General features: G+C 36.5%; 1 protein-coding gene and 1 long non-coding RNA gene across 9 annotated transcripts in view; one reads left to right on the plus strand and one right to left on the minus strand.

Moving 5' to 3' along the window:
• The first annotated feature begins 2,373 nt into the window (after window positions 1-2,373).
• Window positions 2,374-24,619, plus strand: part of il15ra (interleukin 15 receptor subunit alpha) — a 43,457-nt gene continuing 21,211 nt past the window's right edge. Inside the window, exons 1-3 of one of the 8 annotated variants that reach the window (XM_048154383.1) lie at window positions 2,374-2,664; window positions 6,248-6,433; window positions 8,975-9,004. In XM_048154383.1, coding sequence (XP_048010340.1) covers window positions 2,598-2,664; window positions 6,248-6,433; window positions 8,975-9,004 — 283 coding nt within the window. In that variant the 5' untranslated portion in view covers window positions 2,374-2,597. The remainder of the gene's footprint in view (window positions 2,665-6,247; window positions 6,434-8,974; window positions 9,005-24,619) is intronic. The other 7 variants (XM_048154382.1, XM_048154377.1, XM_048154378.1 and 4 more) reach the window with 7 other exon arrangements.
• LOC125244331 lies at window positions 6,432-19,471 on the minus strand. Its single transcript, XR_007179313.1, has 3 exons — window positions 19,415-19,471; window positions 7,793-7,910; window positions 6,432-7,025 (listed from the first exon to the last, which is right to left on the minus strand). It is a non-coding gene; the product is annotated as an uncharacterized LOC125244331 (long non-coding RNA).

The following is a 24,619-nucleotide window of genomic DNA, read 5'->3' on the forward strand; positions in this document are numbered from 1 at the left end:
ACCAGAAGGTACCGTACTCCCCCAACCCAACAGGACTACCGTAATTACTGTAGTGTTTACAACCATCACATTACTTCACTAGTTACTTGAAAAAGTAATCTGATTACGTAACTCAAGTAACTTGTAATGCATTACCCCAACACTGGTTATAAAGTCAGAATTGGCTGATATAAAGTCTCACTATGCCATAAAGTCTAGATCGATGGAGTGGTGCAGTCATGGTAGAAACTTAACATCTGAAGAAAGACAAACATCTCCACACATGTTATCCGGAGCTCCACCATAATGTCTATTGTGTTCTTGGTAACTGGAAGCACATAAATTGTTGCCCAGCTGCTCTATAAGGCAGTGATGTTGCAGGATTTCGAAATATCATATGAAAGATACATCTATGCTGCCTTCAAAAATTTATCAGATGAAGGTATTTCAGTAGACAGAATGTGACATGATCATTGGATTCGGACATGCTTTTTTGCCTTCCTCCATGCTGCTGCGGAGTCAACATTTTTCAGCTTTCAGACACAGAATTATTATTATTATTATTAGTTATTTCACAATAAACAAAATGAAATAGTAGCCTACATAGTTTGTGCAATTACATTTATTTAAATGGAACGTTAAAAGTTCATATTGATGTTCTGTCAGAATACAAATGTTTCATTTTATGGGTACAACAGCCTGTCACTGGCAGGCCTTTATGAAAATTAACCATTACTACAGTGACCATAGTTTAGCTATAGGCATATAGTAGGCTTATTTGTAGATTTTCCATGGTTTATCAAGTAAACATTTTAACCATGTGTAAAAAAAAATAATTGCAATTAAGGCATATTGAATGTTAAAATGCCTTTCAAATATAATGCTAAAAGAACACTCCACTTTTTTTGAAAATAGGCTCATTTTAAAACTCCCCTAGAGTTAAACAGTTGAGTTTTACCGTTTTCGAATCCATTCAGCCGATCTCCGAGTCTGGCGGTACCACTTTTAGCATAGCTTAGCATAGTTCATTGAATCTGATTAGACCGTTAGCATCTTGCTCAAAAATGACCAAAGAGTTTCAATATTTTTCCTATTTAAAACTTGACTCTTCTGTAGTTACACTGTGTAACTAAGACTGACGGAAAATGAAAAGTTGCGATTTTCTAGGCTGATATGGCTAGGAACTATACTCTCATTCCAGCGTAATAATCAAGGAACTTTGCTGCCGTACCATGGGTGCAGCAGGCGCAATGACATTACGCAGCGCCTGTGAGCCCCTGCTTGCATAGTGAGCATGCCTTGCAACCACGGAGACATTTGTGAGAGGCGCTTTTGAGCAAGATGCTAATGGTCTAATCAGATTCAATGAACTATGCTAAGCTATGCTAAAAGTGGTACCGCCAGACCCGGAGATCGGCTGAATGGATTCGAAAACGGTAAAACTCAACTGTTTAACTCTAGGGGTGTTGGAAAATGAGTCTATTTTCAAAAAAAGTGGAGTGTTCCTTTAAGTGGGTATCATAACCCATTTTACTCTTAGTAATTCATTAATTGAATAAATGTTAAAATCTAGAGGTATCGTATCGGTATCAATATCGGCGATATTGCCCTTAAAAGTATCGGTATCGTATCGAAAACAAAATAAGTGGTATCGCCCATCCCTACTGTTTTTCTGCTGTCATTATGGAGTACCGATTGTGAGAATTTTTAAAAGCATTTTAGCATATTGATGTGACAAAAAATGAAGGGCTCAATACTTTCTAAAAGCACTGAATATACAGTATGTATACTGGAATATGTGTACTTTATGAAAATAACTGCTGCAATGCTGCAAAACAAATAACTTTGCTAATGGTAACTTATTTCTATGAAGGCTACACAGGTCAGCATAGTTACTAACCTAAACGCGAGGGAAACAGAGAATAAATTTCAATTTATTAGAGCTGTGTATTTCCCCCGATTGGTCTGAATAACTCGTTGCTGCCTGCTCTGTCTTGTCTGTCGGTGTTTTTTTTTTTTTTTTAACCCTTTCGTTTTTTCTGAAAATGTACGCCCTGATTCTTTAGTGGGGTAATGTAGGAATATAGCTAAATAAGTTATAGGGTGCTATTTCGGACACGCAGTCTTTGCCAATTCTCTACACACGTTGGGGATTGCTCTCTCGCTATTTTTAGCATACTGAATTGCGATCTGCCTTTCTCTAATTTCTATTTCTAGCCTTACATTTAACCTATAGAGAAAAGTCATGCACGTCGTGACAGTTGCATGCTCGTGGCAGCATTGTGTAGGCTTTAGTTTATAGAACACAGAACATACAGGCTTTGAGAACATACAACATTGCCCTTAACTGTATATTTTTCAAGTTCAAGTCCATTTGAAGCGTAAGTGCGTAAGTGTAAGCACTGCTATTTCCTCCAGGAAATGCAAATACAGCGTATATTTTTCGCGCAGTTCGCTCGGACGCGCCCACAAAGTGAAAGTGAAAGATGTTGTAGGCAGAAAGTGACGTTTCCACTCAACACAAATGTCGCACCTCTCTGCGTGGCGGTGTGATTTCATACACATTCGTGTGGATTTACCCGTCGGCGTTCCATCTGAATTCTCCGGGACAAGCGGACATGCTTGTGCTGCTTATATTGATTTTCATGACGGCTGCTAATCAGCATAATTTTGCCAGAGCAAGCGGTGAGTTTTGAGAAACATCACGAGAAAACACACTTATATGTTTAGCAAACCTGAACAGTGTTGTATATTGAACATATTATGTTGAGGTTTAGCGTTACTTTGTAACTATGGACTGGCTACTACTACTAGGCTACTAAAATGATTTGCTCGCCTAAAAAAACGTTTTTCGTGAAATGCTCGTGTATCACATGGCCTTCAAGTAAAAATAAAAACGAAACCATGTTTTGGAAAAAGAAACTAAGAAACTTTAACTGGAATATGAAGTATTGAAAACGCATTAATGTGACAGTCTCCTAGATAGCCTAATGGAAAAAAAATAATTGTATTATTTGTAGCTTGCTTGTTTATTTATTGTCATTTTTCCATACTGTGAAAAACTGACAGGGCAAATGTCTGATTAAATAACTGCTGAATTTGGTCCAAAACAGTTAGCAATGGTTTTCAGTAGGCTGTGACCATTCATGAGCTATGATTTGTAGTGTTAACTCATTATAGTGGAATTTTTTTTTTTTTTTTTAATAGGCTAATTGATCTAAAAACATGGTACAGTTTTGCTACTGTGGGTCTCCAAGGGTTAAAGGAGAGTACAACAGTTATGCCTGATACAGTATACAGTATTTTATACATGATATGCTTTTTTTTCATCCTTCAAATAAAGTTATAGATTTGAATAATGGCACTTAAAGGGATAGTTCACCCAAAAATGAAAAATAATTTACTCACCTTCAAGTTGTGCCAAACCTGTATACATTTTTTTTGTTCTGCTGAACACAAAGGAAGATATTTTAAAGAAAGTTTGTAACCAGGCCTCTTTGGGGCACAATTCACTTCCATAGTAGGAAAAGAAATACTATGGCAGTTAATGGTGCACAAGAACTGTTCAGTTCTCCACAATCTTCAAAATATCTTCCTTTGTGTTCAACAGATCAAAGAAATTTATACAGGTTTGGAACAACCTGAGGGTGCGTAAATGATGACAGAATCATTTTTGATGTAAGCTACTATAGGGTTCTTGAGCTGGTTATTCAGAAATTGTAAGTTTATATTGTTGCTTTACAATATTTATTAGAATTAAGCTAAGGGAATAGTTTCCCCAAAAATGTCAGTTGTGTCATTCTCTCCCGCATATTCTTTTAAACCTGCATGCTACTATTGTTTATGTTGAACACAAAATGACAATTTTGTCCTTTTTTATAGAACATCAGTTCATAGTGACCATGTCTGTCAAGCTCCAAAAAGCACCATACATGTAGTACATACACTCATTGGCCACTTTTTTAAAAAACACCTTGTGCTTAGCAGCAGAAGACCACACCGGGTGTCAACTAATAACAGGAAACTGAGGATATAGATAAAAAATTGGTTGTCATGTTCATGTTCAAGAGTTAAAATATTGTCAGAGCAGCCTTTTTTTGGATTTAGAGGTGGTGTTATAAGAAATAAGGATGTGGTGTGCATGTGGCAAGTTTTTTTTTAATCTTTTACAGGAAGCTGGATGACGTCTCATCCTTCAGTTCGCGTTTAAAACAGGGTTAAATAAGAAGTTTAAGTGCAATAGTGATGACAACACCATTAATGGAAATTAACATGGATGTAAAAAGAAATGTCATCTCCTGTAAGCTGAGTAATTATCAACCTTTTTTGGGTTTTCAACTGCTGATTCTTAGATGACAGAAAATTATGTCATCATTTAATCAACTTAATCAACATAATGTTGCTCCAAACTTCCCTTTTTCCCCCCCTGTGAAACACAAAAAGTAGAATTTTCAAATCTTCACACTTTTTCATACAACAACACTATGCTACATAAAAAGGCAAAATTCTTTAACTATGCCAACAATGAAAGCAAGAAAATTGGCTTCAAAAGCTGTGCACAAGTTCAAGATCATTTGCGATTTATAGATTTCACATCTGAAGGAGAGGTGTACACCCGTTTTCTGTGTGTACGTTCATTCTATGAATCACACATATATGCACATCTGAGAAACTTTAGGATGGTATCTGCTCAACATTTTATAAATGAGGTCCTTGGTCTCGATCATAACCAAACATACATTAACACACAAGTTAAAATGTGAGATTTGTAGCGAGGAAGAACCTAAATTTTACTCTGTTATAGTGGAAACACTGTGGTCATAAAGGGATGGACATGGTCAGCAACAATACTCAGGTAGGCTGTGATGTTTAAACGATGCTCAGTTGGTACTAAGGGGCCCAAAATGTGCCAAGAAAATCTCCTCCACAACATTACACCACCAGCCTGAACCGTTGATACAAGGCAGGATGGATCCATGCTTTAATGTCGTTTACACCAAATTCTGACCCTACCATTTGAATGTCACAGCAGAAATCAAGACTCATCAGATCAGAAAAGGTTTTTCCAATCTTCTGTTGTCCAATTTTGGTGAGCCCGTGCAAATTGTAGCCTCAGTTTCCTGTTCTTAGCTGACAGGAGTGGCACCTGGTGTTGTCTTCTTCTGCTCTGCTTTAAGGTTTGATGTGTTGTGCATTCAGAGATGCTCTTCTGCAGAGCTTATTGAGTTACTGTTGAATTTTTTCATCAGTTTGAACCAGTCTATCCATTCTCCACTGACCTCTGGCATCAACAATGCATTTTTGCCCACAGAACTGCTGCTCACTGGATATTTTCCCTTTTTCAGACCATTCTTTTCAGATGGTTGTGCGGGAAAATCCCAGTAGATCAGCAGTTTCTGAAATACTCAGATCACCACATTCAGTCACTTAAACAGTTGAACATTGACTCTTATATATAGTGTATTTCTAGGAGTGGTTTAAGATGACTCCAACATATTGCGAAAGCACCATTGCACAAAATGAACCCCCCCCCCAACTCACACACACACACACACACACACACACACACATATTTCCCTTTGAATATTAGTTATGTTATCAAAATAGACTTTTCAGTCTAATTCAGTGACAATACTCAGTCACTAAACACTGGTGAGATAAGCACTATTTTTAGGTGATTTGTGTTCCAGAGCTGTTTTTATCATATGTAGGTGGATGATAAATGATTACATATAGTGTGCATCACCGTTTCCTCATTCCATTAGAGGGAGAATACCATATCCCTCCAAACTGTAACTTTATTCTATCCTTTTTAACAGCTATGTGCACTGTCTTGTCCAAAAATGTACTGAAGAATTTTTTCTGCACCAGTTCGAACCCTACACCCCCCACCCCACTTTCACTCCAACCAAAGCAAACTAACTGCCCCAAAAGGTTTCTTACAGTGCAACGTTGCAATGTTAGGTTGATTTTTGCTACAAAGGCTTTAAGACTTCAATGTAAATAATTTGAAATGAGAGAGTACCAGAACATTCCTAAAGGCTGTGATAATGCTATCTGGTCCAGTGCATTACATTGTGGAAAAACTGAAAGAGGAAAAAAGAAAGAAAATGTCATTAAGTCACTGTTATTTTTAGTTAACAGGATTGTGCATATTACAGAGAAGAATGTATTATATCAATGCAAATACGATGCATTAGATTTTATCTATCAGTTTCTTTGTTTGCATGTCTGATATTTTTGTGACATTATTCTTACTTTGTCTCAGGTTTCTGTGGACCGCCTCAGATAGCCTACACAGTTCCTGTTCATGAGACATATCCCATTAATAAGATAATTCGCCTTCAGTGTGTAGAGGGCTACGTGAGGAAAGCAGGAACATCCAACCAGATCCGCTGCACAGAAAAAGATGGCGAAAAATTCTGGGAGTATATCCTTAACTTCGAGTGCATACGTAAGAGTCTTGCTTGTTACAGAGAGATGTCCAGGGCTCATGACATGTCTGCTCCCTTTTTTTACGTCTCTAAATCATGGCCACTATATAACTAAAATAAGGGAACAAATTAAAGGGTCATGAAAGGGTCTTTTTTGACATTTGAATTCTCCGCTGTAATGCTATCTCACACGAACATTTTCATTTGTGCTGGTAGATCACAGCAAAACAAACCACATGCACCCAAACTTCAGCTCTGGTCGCGTCACAGGAAAACGCATTTTTGTGTTGTAGCACTGAGGAAACGAGCACCTACGACCCATGTCTCTGAATGTCAACAACAGAGACAGAGGCAAGAGAAGTGATACTTCCTCATGCATAATACCGCAGTTATAATCTTATGCATACTACAGCGCAGTGATTGGATTAAATGTGCTTTTTGTCATGAATAAATGCAGATAACTGCTCAAAACTGTTGACGTCAGCATGTTCGACCAGCCCGTATTGGAGTCAATCAGCACTCCAGATCTTGTCGGTATCACACGATGACGTCGGATTTTGTGACGTTGCTCGGACTTTGCTCCGACTTTCCGACTGGAAGACAGAAATCACTCTGAAAAAAGCAAAAATAACTAATTTCAACTTATGAATAAAATTAATGAGTTCCTTTAGTGTTTTCAATGATCTGCAGCCTATACATATCTGTTCGCAGCTCAAAAAATGTGTTCTGGGGTTTCATGATCCTTTAATAAGTCATGGGACAGAATTCTTAATTTGTGGCCAAGACTTCTTTTTGAAATTAAGTGAATAACTGGATTTTTTTCCTTCTCCCATTTTCACCTCAAAATTTTTGGGTAGGCTGTATACCTCCCTTGCCTTCCCTGATGAGTTGCCACTGCCAGTAAAAAAAAAAAAAAAAAAAAACACTTTAGCAAAACCTTAAAGGATTAGTTCACCCCAAAATAAAAAAAGGTCATTAATTCCTCATCTTGTCATTCCAAAACCATAAGACATTTGTTCATCTTCGAAACACAAATGAAGATATTTTAAATGAAGCGATTTCTGTCCCTCCATTGACAGTTACGTAACTGCCACTTTTTCACTTCAAAAAGATTCAATTAATATGGATTAGTAAAACTAATCCATATTAATTGAGGGGTTTAGTCCAAATTTTCTGAAGAGACACAAACACTTTTTATGATGATCAGATTGAATTTAGGCTTTTATTCACATATAAAAATTGATTGATAGTTGCATAGCTGTCAAAGGAGGCACAGAAATCTTTCAGTTTTCTTTAAAGCTGCAGTCTGTACCTTTTTTGTTTAAAAATGATCCATCATTTTTTTCATAACCAGCCAGTGTTCAAAACTATCTCCTTACCTTAGCCCGATTCACAACGGTAAGCTTGTAATAATGTTTTCTAATAAGAGCGGTACTGGTGGGTTTCCGCAGGAAGTTCGAGAATGCAGCCGTTCATCTTTACGTCATTACGTCACATCTGTAAACAGAAAGAATGAGTCCCAGCTAGTAGGCTATATGACATGTGGAAGATGCTGCAGGTGGCGGATCATTTATAGCCTTTTCTCACAGCAGCTGCAATAATTAAACTTATCATTTAGATGGCGGATTGTAATCCAGAAATCCTGAAATCTACAGGTAACGCTAATACACACTAAATACACATAGTCACGCAATGCTGATGTTGCTAACATTAACAATTTGAGAACAAAATAGAACAATAAAAATAATTTGCACGGTTTGACATGATCCGAGCTAAACGATCGTTAGATTTAATGACCATTGGCAGCGCGATTTATTGTAATGCTTTTTTTCTCAGTTAGAACAAAAGTGGCAGACATGTTACTTGTTCAGATGATATTTGAAAACATAAAAAAATCTTATTTTGGTCATACTTCAACACTACAATCTGTAATTCCGAAGTACAGTATCCACACCGATGTGGTGACTGACAGAAAACATTAGATTTATCCACGCTGAGGAGCCGTGCCGATGCACAACCCACGTAATCATGATAATTCCGCAAATAACTGCAACTGCAAGTTTCAAACAATGATGTCGACAAAGCAGCAAAACTTACAGACTGCAGCTTTAAAATAATCTTCATTTGTGTTTTGAATATGAAAGGAAGACTTAAGGGTTTGGAACGACATGAGGGCGAGTAAATTATGACAGAATTTGAATTTTTGGGTGAACTAACCCTGTAAGGCTAACTCACACAGTACCAACCAACGCCAACAGTCACTAGATTACAGTATGTCACTTCTCAAGACATTCTAAGACCCGACAAATACTGATTCAACATGTTCGATCAGGTGAAAACAAGCGCCATGTACGTTGTTGGTCGCCATCTGTAGGTGCAGTGTGAATTGGCCTTTAAAAACCACTTAAAACAAACGACAATAACAACATGCTAAAAAAAACCACTCAGAACACCCAAGCAATTTTCTTCTGATGATACAAAAATGTTAAAGTTGCCCTAGTTTTACATCCTAACAGATATCAGGTGATCAATGTAGTGATTTTATTATTCTTTCTTTGCAGCTGATCCCAGAAAGCCGAATGTGCCGAAAAGTAAGTACCATATTTCCTAATTCCTCCCTGTCTTTCTGTGTCTGTTGTTGAAGTGAAAAGTGAAGTGTGTAAATTATGCACTATGGTTCCAAATGGATTAGCATACATAAAACAGATCCAGACCCAATATTGACAATGGTTGAGCCAGTTACTGTGTCAGAATACTTAATCAGTCAATGTTTCGATAGCACAAATAGTTTACTTATAGTTGTCTCTGGATATCAAAAGTATTGTAACAACAACAAAAATTGCACACATTACTTTTAAACCCTATGGCTTTACCAAGATTGGCTAAAGACTAAAGTGTCCTGTACTATTGCCAGAGGTGTAAAAAGTACTCAAAAAATTTTACTCAAGTGAAAGTACAAGTACTGAGTGAAAATTTTACTCAATTAAAAGTAAAAGTATCTGGCCAGAATCATACTTGAGTAAAAGTAAAAAAGTACTACATTAAAATTGTACTTGAGTATTAAAAAAGTAAAAGTAACAGCAAGAATGAAAACTAGAGATTCTTGTTTAAGCTTTTAATCTCTAAAAACATGAAGTGAATGAACCACATACAAGGTTTTATCCTCCTTTAGAACTGTTTGTGTTTAATTGTATTTAATTATAAAACTATAAGACTACTACCTAATGCCAGTATGCAACATGCTACTCAAAGTTGCAAAACCTCGGATTTAACTTAAGCAGAAGCTGATTTTCAAAATTGTGAGTGTCAAACCTAGCACTTTTGGGCTAAAAATCACTCCTGCAGTGCCTGAAACACTGATGTCTGAAACACAGGCCAGATATCCGTCCAACTATTTGCTGGCTTCATGTGTTGTCTGTTTCAAAGAAGCAGATGAACTGTTGGCCACGGGTGCTCTTGATTCTGTGGCTGATTTTTGACTTCCTCCATTTTCTTCCACTGACTGTTATAATTTCCAGGTCAACAAAGAGTATAGAACCCAAGAGGCGACACTCTGATACTTTTTAGGTAACAGCCACTAGATGGTGCTCCGGTAGCGCGGCCACCATTATGGGGTGAAAATACTAACTGGAGCATTGAATCCTTCACATCTTACGCACCCAAAATCGGCGAATTTCACTGCCAAATCAGAAGCACAGTAGAACAGTTTTTTAAATTAAGTCACCAGTAAATTGTATGGCTCCTACAGTAAATGTTGTATTGTCTTATATGTGTTTTATTTTACTAGTTGTGGAATCCAACCATTCATCCATCTGAGGTAACGTAGTTAGCCTACTTTATTGAGTATTTCCATTTTATGCAACTTTACGCATTTATTAATAGTAAATTAATAATTAATACATTTAAGATCATCATATTTACAGCGAACAATATATTTCAGACCTAGTGGAGTAATAGTAATAATATCTAGGTCTGAATTAAAATAAGCTATATTGTACATTTTAATGGATCACGCTACAAACATAATGATCTTATAATACATGATGCATTGCTGTGTCTGTTATCGCATTATTCCCACTTTTACTTCAATGGACATTAGACAACACTGCAAAATCAAGCTGTTATATTCATATATTTATTGTCCAACATTCCCAATTTTTCTGATGCATGTCATAATTTAATTTCATATGTCGGTATTAATTCAGTGTTTATAAGTCTAATACTAATACTAGATCTTTTAAAGAGTTTTAACCCAAACTGACTGAGAGCAAAAAGGTTTTGTGAAAAAGTTTTTTTTTTAACAAAGCAGCTGATATTGCCATAGAAACTAGTGGAATGCCAAGTCGCCTTCACCCCAAAATGGCGGAAATGCAAGGCCGCTGCTGGCGCAGGTGTTGCAATGGAACGTTCTGTTGAGTGTCGCTTCTTGTTAGTGGATATTCTTTGAGGTCAAGGTGCTGTGCATTGTGGTAATTGATGCAACATGACGTCACTTCCAAAGGACCAATGAACATGTCTGACCAATTTCATGGAATGTGAAAATGAATCTCATTGAATAAATAACATTTAAATTAAACTGGTCATCAGCACAATTCAATTGGTTTGGTAATAGCAAAGGAAAATAGAATGAAGTGATCTCCAAAAAATAAGTACTTTTTGACTGTAAATAAAATTGTAAGGAGTAAAAAGTACTCTTTTTTTCTCAAAAAATGTAATCAAGTAAAAGTAAAAGTATTGATTTTTAAATGTACTCAAGTAAAGTAAAAATACCCAAAAATAATACTTAAGTACAGTAATCAAGTAAAATTACTCAAGTACTTTACACCTCTGACTATTGCTATCAATTTTGTTATTTTTATATTTTAGATTGAGCATAGAAGTACTTGGGGCTCCTTCACTCCGTAGGCCTCCCTATTGGGGAGTCCATTCTGTTTGGTATTTGTTACCAGTCTCTTGGTTGGAGTTCTCCCTTTTGTCTGTCTCTCTCCGTTTGCGTCTTTGCTCATCATATTTTCGTTTCCTGCACTCTTTTGCCCAGTGTTTGCCACAATAATGACATTTCCCTCACCTTCATGGGGCTTCTTCCCCTGTTGTCTGCAGAAATGCAGGTTCAGTTTTAACTGTCAATGCACTATTACCTGAAAATCCTCCAGCAGCATCTAACTCTTACTTGTGCACAAAATTCCTCTACATTCGAATCAGTAATTCATGATGTGGTTACTCTTATCAGCTGAGCCTGTTTTGGATTCATATTGTTCAAACATGTGTTAATGACCTGTGTTAAGTTAAAACAAATATGTGTTAAGTATGCTATGATCTTGTGTGGTCGGCAATGTAGAATCCTCCTCCCATGACTTTTTGAATCGATTTACGAAAGCTGCGGCGGATCCTTTTGGCCCCTGTTTAGTGTTAACGACATATGTTAGTGGCATCTCTTTTTTAAATCACCCATTTTTCTAACATCCTTTGCAGCTATTCGTAAAAAAACTCATAAAAATTCCTCCTCCCAGTTTATTGGGAATATCTGCAGTCCCCTTTCCAGTCATTTCATCATTTTCTGTTTTCACGCATCATCCCCCAATGTTCTGAGAAGTATTACGTAAAGGGTATGACTTTTCAGGATATGCACAAACTTCAGCGGATGAGAGGGAGAGGGCAGATTGTTATATAAGTTTTTGAAGTCACTTGCCTTAGCAGGGCGTATGAAAATTTGATTTCCCTGACTCACAAACATAAAAGCAGGCTCTGTCCGTTTACTGGCAGCTGTGGCCCCCACTGCCACACACTGTTGTGTCTCACTCATCATTGTATATCCGTCTCCTCTACAATTTTACAGGGTGGGATATAATTTTGGTGGAATGAGAGGTTGTTTCAATTCCTCTACTGTAGGAGCCTTATATGGACAAATATTTGAAGGGGATGCTGGGGCATGGGGCTGGTATGGGTGACCCTTTTTTTTGGCCTCTCTGGACCTTTATCCCAGTATGTTTTCATTTCTTTCCATTTACTGTACAACTCCCCACTCTGGGTCTCCCCAGCCCCTATTAATCATCAAATTTGCACTTTCCATATCCCCTGGCTTAAAAGAGCCTTCTTCTGGGAAAGGATCCAATTGTATTTTTCCCTGAGTCCACCCCTTTAAATTTGATAAATAGGGTTCAGTCCAATATCCACAATTATTTCTAAACATCCAATTTCGGGGTGTCTCATCTTGTATTGGTCTTGATATCTTTTAACCTATCCTTCACCCAGAGATGTATAAAGTACTAGAGACTGAGACTTGAGTAAAAGTACAAGTGCTCTATCAAAAAAGTGACTTGAGTAGAAGTTGAAATGCTCTTTAAGCACCACACTTAAGTAGAAGTACTAAAGTATTCAACATTTTTTGTACTTAAGTATTGCAAGTAGTTTATTTTAAAATTTACTACTCAAGTACTGAAAGTAAAAGTACAAGTATTGTGTTATGTAGTTATTAAAGAAAGTAGTCAAAAGTTTGAACATCATATTGTTTTTATTATTTCAAATGATAAACCTAAAGGACAATCACAATTCCTTTGACTGTAACTTTTTGTAAACAAACAGATTAAGTGTGATTAAGTACCACTTGAGATGCAGACAACACTCTTAGCCCGGATTTTATATTTACTTAAAAAATATAATTACAATATACTTAAAATATTTAAGTTTGGTTGCATTACTTATAAAATATAAGTATATTCTACTAATTTGTGGGTGTATTTGAATGTGTTAATAAATGTAAGTTAGATGCACTTAAATTATTAAGTTTTTCTCCTGGCCACGCCTCCTTCTCACTGGTTTGCGGCAGGTAATGACGCCATTTTGTCGTGGTGTGTATGAATTCAAGGAGCTGTTGATGAGCAGTTGGAACATTTGTTTTGGCTGTTCTACAGACATTTTTTCCTAACATTTACCTTATAGTTTTTCACCAAAGGAGAAAATCACAATTTTTAAGTTACCATCATCGAGGGTCAGTGTTTGTTTTAGTTGAGCTCTTGACCCTTGACTTTTTAATATTAGATTTTGTTTGGGCAGTTTTAACTGTATTAAAACCAACCAGACAAGCAAAGTTAAAAGATGATCAGGTGATGTTGGTTATGTTTTCACATAATCATTATTTCATCTGAATCACTAAACTCATTTAGAGCCCAATCTCTGAGTTAGATTTACATTATTGATTACAGCAGCAGTGTGATTCTACAGCGGAGGATCAACTTCTACAATACAATTTTTTTTTTTAAAGTTGTCCTTATCACAAAAAAAAAAATATATATATATTTTAGGCACACACAGACATCAAGAATCAGCCTGTGAATCTCAACGACGGTGACAAGCAGCATGTTCTGATAAACAGATCAACTCTGAACATTAGAAAACAAGCTACTAAAAAGTCACAGAAAAACAGCAAAATTTAAATAGTGAGAATAAAGAAAATTACTAAGACAATTCAGCTCATAATTTATTCATGCAGCAATGCATGATGGGAGGCATGGATGAATTTTGATTGGTGGCAAGTTAACTTGCTTAGTACATTGAACTTAAATATACTAGTTGTAATAACTACAAAGTAATTAATATTACAAAACATTTTAAGTTAAATGAACTCGAATTATTAAGTTCACATTACTTAATCATTACTTAATTTTTTTAGGGCAACCAGTTTCCTCAAATTTTTTAAGTAAATTCAACTTATCCGGGCTAACAGTGAAGTTGAGATGCTTTGTTTGTTGTCAGCACTTTGATTTCATTACCAAAAAGTTTATTTTGACTAATAGTGTAATTTTCTACCATATACAATTGAATAAAATTAACAGCTAGCTAACAACAACAACTTGCTTTGCACTTTTTTCTGTTTTCACCTCACTCCAGTCTAGGCTAAATTATTTTTTTAGGTAATTTTTCTACACATTGTCATATAAATAACCTGAAAATACTGTAGTTCATTAAGATTAAATCTTACTAACCACTCTTACTAAAAAAATGGGGTAAGCACACTTATATTCTCATTTCAAGAGGTGTTCTGAGTAAATTACTTGTTTGTAACACTTTATATAATATGGTTTGATTTGTTAACATTACATTAGTTAATGTATTAGACTAATAACCAACATGAATTAACCATGGTCAATACATTCGTTACTGTATTTATTAATCTTTGTTAATCTTAGTTAATAAAAATACAGCTGTTCATTGTTTGTATATGTTACTTCACAGTGCACATTAACTATGTAAACAAATAGAGAGCAATTTGAGAGCAAGACAGCGCTCGTGTTTTTTTAAGACGGTGAATGCGCGCAAGCCAAAGTACTCACAAACGCCTGGTCGGACGTCTGATTGCACACTGACAGCAAAACGCGCGTCCTCGACGTGTGATTTGCGTTAAGAACACGCGTTCTTAACGCGCGCTTTGGTATCATGGGAAACGCGCGTCAAGAACGCGCGTTTTTGTGTGCCAAAACGCGCGTTCTCGGCGTGTGATTTGCTATTAAAACGCGCGTTCTTGACGTGCGCTTTGGAGTGATCAAAAACGCGCGCTTTTGACGTGCGTTTATCATAACAAAAATGGGCGTCGAATACGTGCGTTTTGAGTCAGACAAAACGCTCGTTATGAACGTGTAAACGGGTCAACCAAACAGGCAGTGCAAACGTGTGTTTAAAGTCTCCATCAGGCGAAGAGAACGCGCTCTTTCCTTAGAGTTCTCAAAAGTGCATGTCGAAAGCGTGTGCTCACTCTTTAGGGCTTTGAGTCTGTTATGTTTTTGTCCGCTATAGGTTTAGGACAGTATTATCATTAAACTCAACCAAAACAACTTGGAATTGTCGAGGATAAATTTGGCAGATGATTATAATGGTTGAGTTATAATCCAGAATAATTAATATGAAATATGCATATGAAAACGTAAAACTATTATTTAAAATAGCCGTGGGGGGATGACAGTGGATATACCTTCGATCAAGGCCAAAACTTTGTAAATTTGTAAGGAGCCAATAAAATACTACACCATATGTGTGATCATCTTGGCTATATATTACGGTGGCGTATTGCCTCATACATAATATTTTTTTTCCCTCAATTATGTCGTTAAGACATCTTTTCTCGTAATAACGAGAATTTATGTTGTTAAGACATCTTTTCTCGTAATAACGAGATGTTATGTCGTTAAAACGACATTTTGTTGGCATATATGACGTGAATGTATAGGCTATACCTTTATCTGATCTATAATAGAGAATTTATCATGCCTTTATCACACTTCCGCACTCGAAAAGCAGAAGCAAATATAGTGTAAAATACCTTTAGATGCCTGTATCGATGGCAATGCCCATAGAGTAATGAACACAATATTGTTGTTTTATTGGCGTGTAGCCTATGCAGTTTCTAATAGCCTAATAAAACACAGTTTTATTATTTAGCATTACTTACTTTCTGGAAAATAACTCGCACCTGATTATGCCACATGCACCAAGTCAAGTTTTTGAGAGAAAAAAATTATCATTGGTGTTTCAGTCGCATTTTATTATAGGTCTATTCAAAAATAATTTTGCTAAAATAAACAGGCCTGCGCTACGGATACAACAATAATGCTATATTGTCATAGACCTATTCAAAATAAAACTGATGAATGAAAGTGGAGACAATAGTCTACCTCAAAAAAGGTCTACATTACTTTTTCAACATTTGTGTCATTATTCTTAAAAGTAGCCTAATGTAAATTATGTTTGCAGCTGTAGGTTTATTGGCCTCGATGAGTCTGAGACTCCCGGTCAGAGATTGTGTCTTAGACGGCATTAAATAATTCGTGAATATTTGTAAATATTCGTGGCTTAAACAGCTGGAAAAATTCCTGTATAGGTATACTGCAGTTCTGTGGATGTTTTGCCTTGGCAAGGTTATTAGCCTATAGTTAACTAAAAAAACTATTCAAAACATTTATGCTAATCGAAATAAACCTGAAATATAAGAAAATATAGCCTAAATATTAGTTGAAACTTATATTTTCAATATAATTTCCTTTCCCCAACGACCTTCAACCGACGCGATCCTTTCATTAACCGACAAGATTATGTTAAATTAGAACTAAATGAAATTAGAATGAGGAAAAAAAAAATCCCATGGCTTTAGTTTTAACCGAGGCTATATAGGAGAAACAACAAAACATGAGGATTCATTGCATCACATGCAACGCTTCTGTGAACGAAGAAAAAACAAGATGAAATCTTATAAAAGGAATAAATAGCCTATTTCTAGCTAGGCATACACGAAATATATTAAACCTAAATAATTAACATATTAAGAAAATGAAAGAAAAAAAAATGCGACAAGTAGACCATGAGTTTCGATTTTGAGAAGTTCATGGAAAGGCATTGCTTGTCTTTATTTTTCAAGCAATGTTTTATTGTGTGAGTGCAAATAATAGTTACAATAATAGTTATACCTACACAGATTCGAATGGTGTTACTCTTATGACCATAAATGTCTGAGTATTTTAAGTTGTTTATGCTTTTATAAGAAAATTCAAGTGAACGCGCCGGCGCCATATCAGTTTTAGCTAGGCTACTATAACTTGAAATCGCACGCAGCCTGTTTATTGTCAAAACAAAATACATTCAACCAAAAACAGAAAAAGCCGCTGCTCATTTTAAATAGTCTGTGTACAATCAGGGCTGAATTTCCCGAAACCTTGTTAACTCTACGTCGTTAACGTTAATACATGTTTCCCGAAACGTTCTTAGTTAAGTATACCTTCTGTAAGTCATACTTTCGTAAGGTTGGTCTGGACCACTCTTAACTACCTTATCACTGCTGACAGTCTATACGAATATAATTCTGAAGTTGTAATGCACCCAGTGTTCAATTAGGATAATGACAAAGAATAAAATGCAAAGATTCACTTCAAATGTGCTTTAGCTCTGATCCAGAGACAGACGCGCTCAGCTCTTGTCATATATCACAACTATATTTAGTGTTTTCAACCCCACATCAGGTTTATTTAGATTTCAGTCATTTAAATACACATATGAATGAGGCACTAGGCTATATAAAAATACATTTATAGTTTGTTAAATTCAAATTCAATACACCGATGTCTATAGAAGCTGCAATAATAACCCTTTCAATTATATAATTTGACGAAGTGTTTTATTAATATCAGATACACATTGTGTTTGAAACATAAGTTTACTCTATTCTTCTCCCAGTTCACCAGCCACATACTTTAATGTATTTCGGGGAAAATTAAGTAAATCCGACAGCTCTGAATTGCGGTGCAAACATTCTCATCGCGCGACAAAAATTCACTTCCACATATTTTACAATCGGAATATATCATAAAATGCTTGGTGTAGTTAACAAGTTTGTGAATATTTTGAATAACAAAGGAAAAACGATATAAACGAGTTACATACATATCTGCCAGCTGCATGACGCGTCTCCAAGGAATTAATACATTCTAAAATGATGTTCTAAATAACTGTCGCCTTAAACTCGCGCTGATGGGGGCTTCGCACCCCCAGAATATAGATAAATTACAAGATAGATTTAGTTTGTAATTTGGATTATTTTTATAAGATCCAATGAGTCCTGATAAATGCATTTTCTACTTCTGAAGTGCTTCTTTTTATAAAGAACACTGATTTCTCACATAGTGAAGCAGCCCCTGTATAGAGTGAATTATCGATTCTCGAGCCATCGATATCAACCAATTCAGCTTCAGTGCCATGGGCAGCACCTGGTAACGTCGGACTTAAGAAGGTATATCTTAAGCAACCTCCTAAGGTATAGTTCGGGGAACATGCCTGAAAAAGGTATTCATTCAGTTAAGGTATACTTTAGGGTCTTCGTAGCGCGCTGAGAGACAACGTTATCGGGAATCCAGCCCAGAACTGCGTTTCCCAAAAGCATCGTAAGCTTAAGTTGATCGTAGCTCTATTGAAACCAATGGAGCTACGATCAATTTAGGCTTACGATGCTTTTGGGAAACGCTACCCAGAGCGTTTAAATAATAAATAGGCTATAGGATTTTGATCCAAATAGTGCATATGGAAACATTTGGATTTATGCCAAATGGGTTTCTATTTCAGTTTAGCTTGAAATTAATTTGGTTTGGGGTTGACGTTTATATATTATATTTGTCATTATTGTTCTGTTTTTCTGAATACCATTAAATTTAAAAGATTTGTAGCGCAAGGGGAACTAAAAAAGCCTACGCAGTGGTGGGATTAAATACCCCTACCCACATGGAAAGAACCTATATAAACATATATGTTTCAATATAGGTTTTGATATAGGTTTTTAATATATGTGACATATATAAAATTGGCCGTTTTCCTATATTATATGTACATATATGTACATATATGCACACATATATATATACACATATATATGTACACATATATGTACACACACATATATATATATACACATACACATATATGTACACATATAGCTATATACACATATATGTACACATATACATATATGTACACACATATATATATATATATATATATATACACACATATATGTACACATAATATAGGAAAACGGCCAATTTTATATATGTCACATATATTAAAAACCTATATCAAAACCTATATTGAAACATATATGTTTATATAGGTTTTTTCCATGTGGGACCAATTTCACGTGTTCGTGTAGCGGAGTGTTTTCTGCATTGCGTCGTAATCAAAGACAGACTGCGAAAAATCTTGCCATCAGGTCCTCACTTTATTCTGTATAACACAAATGGCAATATATGAGGACTTGTGCAGCTTACAAACAGCGTGCGGCAGCAACGCACAACGCTGAGAAAGAGAGATATTAAAAGTAACTTAAGTAAAGAAAAATAATCAACGAAACATCTGAATGTACATCACAGAGGGGTTTTGGATTACAATCATACAAATATATCATGTGAATTCAGCTGTTACATGAAACATGGCTCTTAATTGAATCACCGCAAAAACTTTGTGCGACCTACCGCTGTGATGTCTCATGCAGACTGGGGCTGCGTTCCACTCCAGTTTTAGACACGCACTCGCGAACTTCCCTACACACTTCCCCTCGGTGGAATCCCTGCCGCCATTTTGAAGTGCGTTCCACTTCGTGAAGTGGACGAGGGAAGTTTACATGGACAGACCCTCGCTCCCTCGATTTTAACCGAGGGAGCGAGTCTACTTCACATGTACACTTCAGGCAGCTCCATAACCCACAATGCAACACAATTATGACGTCACCGCATATCGCGTTTAATTTACCCTACCACAAACAATTCTATGATATATTAATTATTTTTTTAAACATTTAAAACACACATATATGCATATAGAATGCTGAATTAAACAAATCTGTAAGGGGAAAAAATAAATAATAAATCAGCTCCATTGCAGATTCCAAGTGATCAAGGGCTTAGGACGTTCCAGTTCAGCCCATTGCAAAGGTTCCGCCAGAAGTGGGCACTTGTGCAACGTAAGCAATGACGTACATCCGAGTCAACGAGACCGAGGGAAGTTAGCGAGGGAAGGGCATTTAAAAACCTAACTGGAACGCAGCCCGGGAAGCAGCCAGCAAAGTGCGTCAACACCCCAAGTCAGCATGGCGGCAGGAAACCCCAAATATGGTCATGGCAAGTGGAATCACAAAATAATTGTCTAAATACATAACTGCTACATTCGCACATACATAAGTTCTTGCATAATTTTTTTCGTTAATTCTTAGTTTTTGCCTTGATAATTGAAAATATGAGCTAGGCATCATGTATGACAGTCAAAAATGAGATATGAGCTACAAAATGACCAGATCCTGCCATTAGCTATATAGAAGACATATCTTGTATGTATAGGGCTTATATGTGGATATGAAGACGCAATACAGGAGACCTATATTTTCTGTATATGCACATATATGCACCTCAATTTTGCCTATATGTGGCATATATACGCATATATGCAGTATATATACGGCATATATGCGGCATATATGCAGCATATATGTGCATATATGCAGCATATATATTATCATATATGTGCATATATGCAGCATATACACTGCATATAGGTTTCATATATGCGCATATATCCACATATAGGTTCTTTCCATGTGGGATATACCAACCTGAAGCCGGGCTAGCCGGTAAAAACGAAATTTTTACAAAAAAAAAAATATGCTAAACATGTATTTTAGGCTATTTCCACAACAAATCCTTTAAATTGTTCTATACAAAATATAAGTATTAAATAAACATAAATTATATTGGCATTCATTACCTACAAACAATATTTTAAAGCCTAAACTACTAAATTTTGTTATACATTCAAGTTAATTTTACTGCACAGAAATAGAGTTTTAAAAACAAAACAGTGTTCAAAAGATTACATGTATTGGAAAAAATATTAAAAAGAAAATGTTAGCCACATATTGCCAATCTAGACAAATACAGCCAAAAATAGCCTAAAGTTTGTCGATATTCTTATTGAATATTCATGAATATTTAGAATGATTAGAAATAAATTCAACAGGGATTGACTTGATATAGGCCTATGTATTGTTCATGCATAACATTTATTAAATAGGCCTATATCGGCCTATAGCATATATATTTTTTTAAATCCCTCATTTGGGGCTGAGCCCCACTAATATTGAAATTATCGACCCTGTTCCAAACATGTTTTTGCGCATGTGAGTGCTGTTTTGGGACACGAAAGCATTGTTTAACAACATAATAGGCGTAATGTCCAAGTGCTAATACACAATTGGATTTGTGCCGAATGAGAGCCCAACAGTGTCAATTTAAATACATTTTTTAGGCTTTTAAATAAATATTGTTTGTAATGAATGCCATAATTTGTTTATGATTATTTTATACTTTTTATAACAATTTTCAGTCTTGTTTTGTATTGAATACCATTATGGATTTGTTGTGGAGATAGCCTAAAATACATGTTTAAAGCTTAATGCTTGTATAATGTGTGACATAAAAGACCAAACTCAGTAAACACCATACTAAACCATACTATGTACAGCAAAGCAGATGAGCCCAGAATATGAACGCAGTTCGTTTAATTAGCCTACATTAAGTGTTTTTCTCTTATAGAAAACCGTTATAAAGAAAAAGCTCAAGGTCGCGTAATGTAGCCTACTAAGTGATAGGCTAAAAGATCAAATTCTGCACGAATACATTTTTCTGTGTAGTACCTATGCTTTCTTAGTAGGCTACAACGTTTAATATATAGGCTAGGCCTACACATTTTTCTGGACATCGCTCATTGTTTCTACCTTAATACATTGTTTAAATTAATATGTTAGCTAACTACATATAGCCTATGTAGGCTATATATGTCTGAAATTAGGCCATAACTTGTACAGTCACCTTTGATAACAGCCCTGATAGCACACGTACATCTCGGAGACGTCTATTTGATGTGTGTGTTTACGTCTGGAAGACGTATTATTTAGGTTGTTTGCTCATCTGGAATACGTCTATAGGACGTATCCTGTCAGATGTCAAATAGACGTTTAGAAGATGTCTTTAAGATGTTTATGATTTAGAATGTATGTAAAACTGACATCTTAAAGACGTCTATCAGATGTTTGTAAACAGCAGATGCTTTCCAGATGAAGTGATCTTTAACAGACGTCTTGCAGACGTACGTGTGCTATCTGGGAGATTAGGTACTCCAAATTGTAATGTTAAAGCATTTCCTATAAAGCTGCTTTAAAACTATAGGCCTAAGTATTGTGAAAAGCGCTAAAAAAATAAATGTAAATTGAACCGATATAGGCTATAAGCTCTATAGATCAGATAAAGGTATAAAGGTATTTTTCGTACACGTCACGTACAAAATATGTGATTTTAACGACATAACATCTCGTTATTACGAGAAAAGATGTCTTAATGACATAATTGAGGGGAAAAAATATTATTTATGAGGTAATGCGCCACCGTAATATATAGCCAAGATGATCATACATGGCGTTATTGGCTCCTTACAAACTTACAAAGTTTTGGCCTTGATCGAAGGTATATCCACTGTCATCCCCCACGGCTATTTTAAATAATAGTTTTACGTTTTCATATGCATATTTCATATTAATTATTATGGATTATAACTCAACCATTATAATCATCTGCCAAATTTATCCTCGACAATTCAATGTTGTTTTGGTTGAGTTTAATGATAATACTGTCCTAAACATATAGCGGACAAAAACATAACAGACTCAAAGCCCTAAAGAGTGAGCACACGCTTTCGACATGCACTTTTGAGAACTCTAAGGAAAGAGCGCGTTCTCTTCGCCTGATGGACACTTTAAACACACGGTTGCACACCGCAGTAAAGATAGTTTGCGGTTTGATATTCAGATTTCTTTTGGCTATAAATACGCAGTGCGCTGTCATAGACATGCAAATAATACCGAATATCGTTCTCCATGATTTGTGAATTAAGGTGACGCTGTCCTTTGGGCCGAAATCAGTTTTTTTTTTTTCGTAGCGACTCTTAATTTTATAATGGCTATATCTCCAAATGTTGGACACTTAGAGGAATGAAACTGGTGTCATCTTCACCAGCTTGATCTGTGAATTTTTTTCACAGCAAAGCTCTTGTCCGTAAACCCCTTGGTAAGTCCGCCAGTAAGGAATGTGAAATAAAGGCGTTCTTCATGTTTAACGTCTATTACCAATGAACACGCAGACTGCTGGAATAAAATAACATTGTTTTAGGTCGAGCTCGATTTGTGAAAACTTTCACAATAGCATTTTATCTCGTGGTCGTGTTTCTCTTTGCTCTGCCCCCCGTTTTTTGTATAATATGATATATTATGATTATGATATATCATAATGTACATCACTATTCTGATCTGTGAAAACTTTCACAGTTGAGTTTTGGGCAGCTGACCCTTCCCTGGGTCATGTACATAACTTTTCTGGTCTGTGAAAACTTTCACAGTTCAGTATGGGTCAGCTGACCCTTCCCTGGGTCACTAACATCACTATTCTGATCTGTGAAAACTTTCACAGTTGAGTTTTGGGCAGCTGACCCTTCCCTGGGTCATGTACATAACTTTTCTGGTCTGTGAAAACTTTCACAGTTCAGTATGGGTCAGCTGACCCTTCCCTGGGTCACTAACATCGCTATTCTGATCTGTGAAAACTTTCACAGTTCAGTACGGGTCAGCTGACCCATCCCAGGGTCACTAGCATCACTTTTCTGATCTGTGAAAACTTTCACAGTTCAGTACGGGTCAGCTGACCCTTCCCTGGGTCACTAGCATCACTTTTCTGATCTGTGAAAACTTTCACAGTTCAGTACGGGTCAGCTGACCCATGCCAGGGTCACTAGCATCACTTTTCTGATCTGTGAAAATTTTCACAGTTCAGTACGGGTCAGCTGACCCTTCCCTGGGTCATGTATATCGCTATTCTGATCTGTGAAAAGTTTCACAGTTCAGTACGGGTCAGCTGACCCATCCCAGGGTCACTAGCATCACTTTTCTGATCTGTGAAAACTTTCACAGTACAGTACGGGTCAGCTGACCCATCCCAGGGTCATGTACATCACTATTCTGATCTGTGAAAACTTTCACAGTTCAGTACGGGTCAGCTGACCCTTCCCTGGGTCACTAGTATTACTTTTCTGATCTGTGAAAACTTTCACAGTTCAGTACGGGTTAGCTGACCCTTCCCTGGGTCATGTACATCACTATTCTGACCTGTGAAAACTTTCACAGTTCAGTACGGGTCAGCTGACCCTTCCCTGGGTCATGTACATCACTATTCTGACCTGTGAAAACTTTCACAGTTCAGTACGGGTCAGCTGACCCTTCCCTGGGTCACTAACATCGCTATTCTGATCTGTGAAAACTTTCACAGTTCAGTACGGGTCAGCTGACCCATCCCAGGGTCACTAGCATCAGTTTTCTGATCTGTGAAAACTTTCACAGTTCAGTACGGGTCAGCTGACCCTTCCCTGGGTCATGTACATCACTATTCTGATCTGTGAAAACTTTCACAGTTCAGTACGGGTCAGCTGACCCATCCCTGGGTCACTAGCATCACTTTTCTTATCTGTGAAAACTTTCACAGTTCAGTACGGGTCAGCTGACCCTTCCCTGGGTCACTAGCATCACTTTTCTTATCTGTGAAAACTTTCACAGTTCAGTACGGGTCAGCTGACCCTTCCCTGGG

The sequence above is a fragment of the Megalobrama amblycephala genome, linkage group LG14 (genome assembly GCF_018812025.1).
Source record: "Megalobrama amblycephala isolate DHTTF-2021 linkage group LG14, ASM1881202v1, whole genome shotgun sequence".
Classification (NCBI taxonomy): Eukaryota; Metazoa; Chordata; class Actinopteri; order Cypriniformes; family Xenocyprididae; genus Megalobrama; species Megalobrama amblycephala.